Source organism: Manacus vitellinus, unplaced genomic scaffold (genome assembly GCF_001715985.3).
Source record: "Manacus vitellinus isolate BGI_N305 unplaced genomic scaffold, ASM171598v3 scaffold_122_pilon, whole genome shotgun sequence".
Lineage (NCBI taxonomy): Eukaryota > Metazoa > Chordata > Aves > Passeriformes > Pipridae > Manacus > Manacus vitellinus.
Window position 1 is genome coordinate 204,822 of NW_021938909.1, and position 1,685 is coordinate 206,506.

General features: G+C 48.1%; 1 protein-coding gene across 1 annotated transcript in view; it reads left to right on the top strand.

Moving 5' to 3' along the window:
- IFNAR1 (interferon alpha and beta receptor subunit 1) overlaps positions 1–1,685 on the top strand; it is a 14,238-nt gene extending 12,553 nt beyond the window's left edge. Inside the window, exon 10 of the mRNA XM_029965889.1 lies at positions 24–1,685. Coding sequence (XP_029821749.1) covers positions 24–251 — 228 coding nt within the window. The 3' untranslated portion in view covers positions 252–1,685. The remainder of the gene's footprint in view (positions 1–23) is intronic.

Consider the following 1,685-nt stretch of genomic DNA (forward strand, 5'->3'; position numbering starts at 1 on the left):
TTTTTTTCCTTCTCTTTTCTCAGGGGTTTGGAGGACAGCTCTGCACCAGCCCTTATCTGCCAACTCCAGAAGAACCAGTAGAGAATTATTCTATAATTGACTCTATGATCACATATGAAGGAAATCAGATGGATTGCAAAGACTACAAACATTCCAAACAGAGCAGTCGGGACTCAGGGAATTACTCCAACGATGACAACACGTCGGGGAGCAAAGGCTCGGCAGAAACTCTGGGAAAGGAAACAGTATAACTGTGAGGAAAATAAAATGAATCTGTGGGGCTGGCACTTTGATAAAACCTCTTCGTGATGGGAGTCACAGCCTGAGGAAGACACTGTGACTTCTGGACTCGTTGCCTTTGGGTTTCCAGATGTGCACTTGGTTGGTTGGTTGGAGATCACAGGATGGAGTCGTCGTTCCTTGCACTGATGTGTCACCCCGTGGGGAAACACCGACCTTCTGCCTGAGGAGGAGCAGATCTGGACACTCTCTGTACTTGAAGCTGATGATCAGCAGAGCCCTCGTGTCCCACAGGAGGGTTTCTCTCTCTCTCTCTCTCTCTCTCACAGAGGGCTGTGCTGGGCCGTCGCCGTCGCTCCCGGCGTTGGCTCTCCCAATGTTTACACAGGCAGGAGGAAATCCATGCTGGATACAATCCTAAGGACTTCTTGGACATTCCCTTCCAGCCCCTCAGGGGCAGTGCTTGTTGGTTCAGCAGGTCCAGAACGAAGTGCCAAGAGACCAAGAGTCGTGTCAGTGAGGGGCTTCCGAGGCTCCGTGTGGAATTCCCACTTCCTCGTTCATGTCTCCTGCTCCCCATTCCTGGAAGTGCCCAGGGCCAGGTGGGATGTTGCTCTGAGCAGCCTGGGCTGGTGGAAGGTGTCCCAGCCCATGGCAGGAGGTGGCATGGATGGGCTTTGAGGTCCCTCCCAGCCCAGGCCAGTCTGGGATTCCGTGATTCCCCCTGTGCTTCTCCCCCACACGGTCACCCGGGCAGGGACAGGGATGGGAAGAGGCAGAGAGGAGCTTCCCTGGGCTATAAAGGGAAATGTCCTGGCAGAATCTCCTGGACTGGCTCCAGTTGTTTTGCATTCAGGATAAAAGCCCCAGCAGAGGTCCAGGGCTGTGCTGTGCAGGAGCTCCTGCCATGGGGCTGCAGATGGGGAGGCACAGGAGGAGGCACAGGCCTGATTTATGTATCCCCCCCATTCCTACAGAACCAAAAGTGCAAAATATTTACTGCCAAATGGATTTCATTCAGAAACAAAAATCTCCTAAAAAGGATGTAACTTATTTCTGTGATTGGAAGGAGCCAAGGTGAATTTAGAAAATGCCTTTTAAGGGTGATGAGGGTGTTTGTCACTCAGAGCTTTTCCAGCTCTGTCTTGTCTTCCCAACAGACTTTTTTGGGTACAAATGATCGGGATGTGCTCCAATAACATTTCAGTTTACATACCACTGTCTGCTGGAGTTAATTTTTTTAAGTAGCTTATTTTTTTTATGAAGAAATTGCTTTGGATTGAACTGAGTTTGAGCATCATATGGACTTTTGTTTATTCTGACAAGGAATTCTTTGTGTTTATATATCTTTTTTTTTTAATTTTGAAGATGTTGCCTAACTTTATAAATTTAATGTCCTTGTGTTCATTGAAGAACATAATAAATTTTGCACATTTATTTCTTTA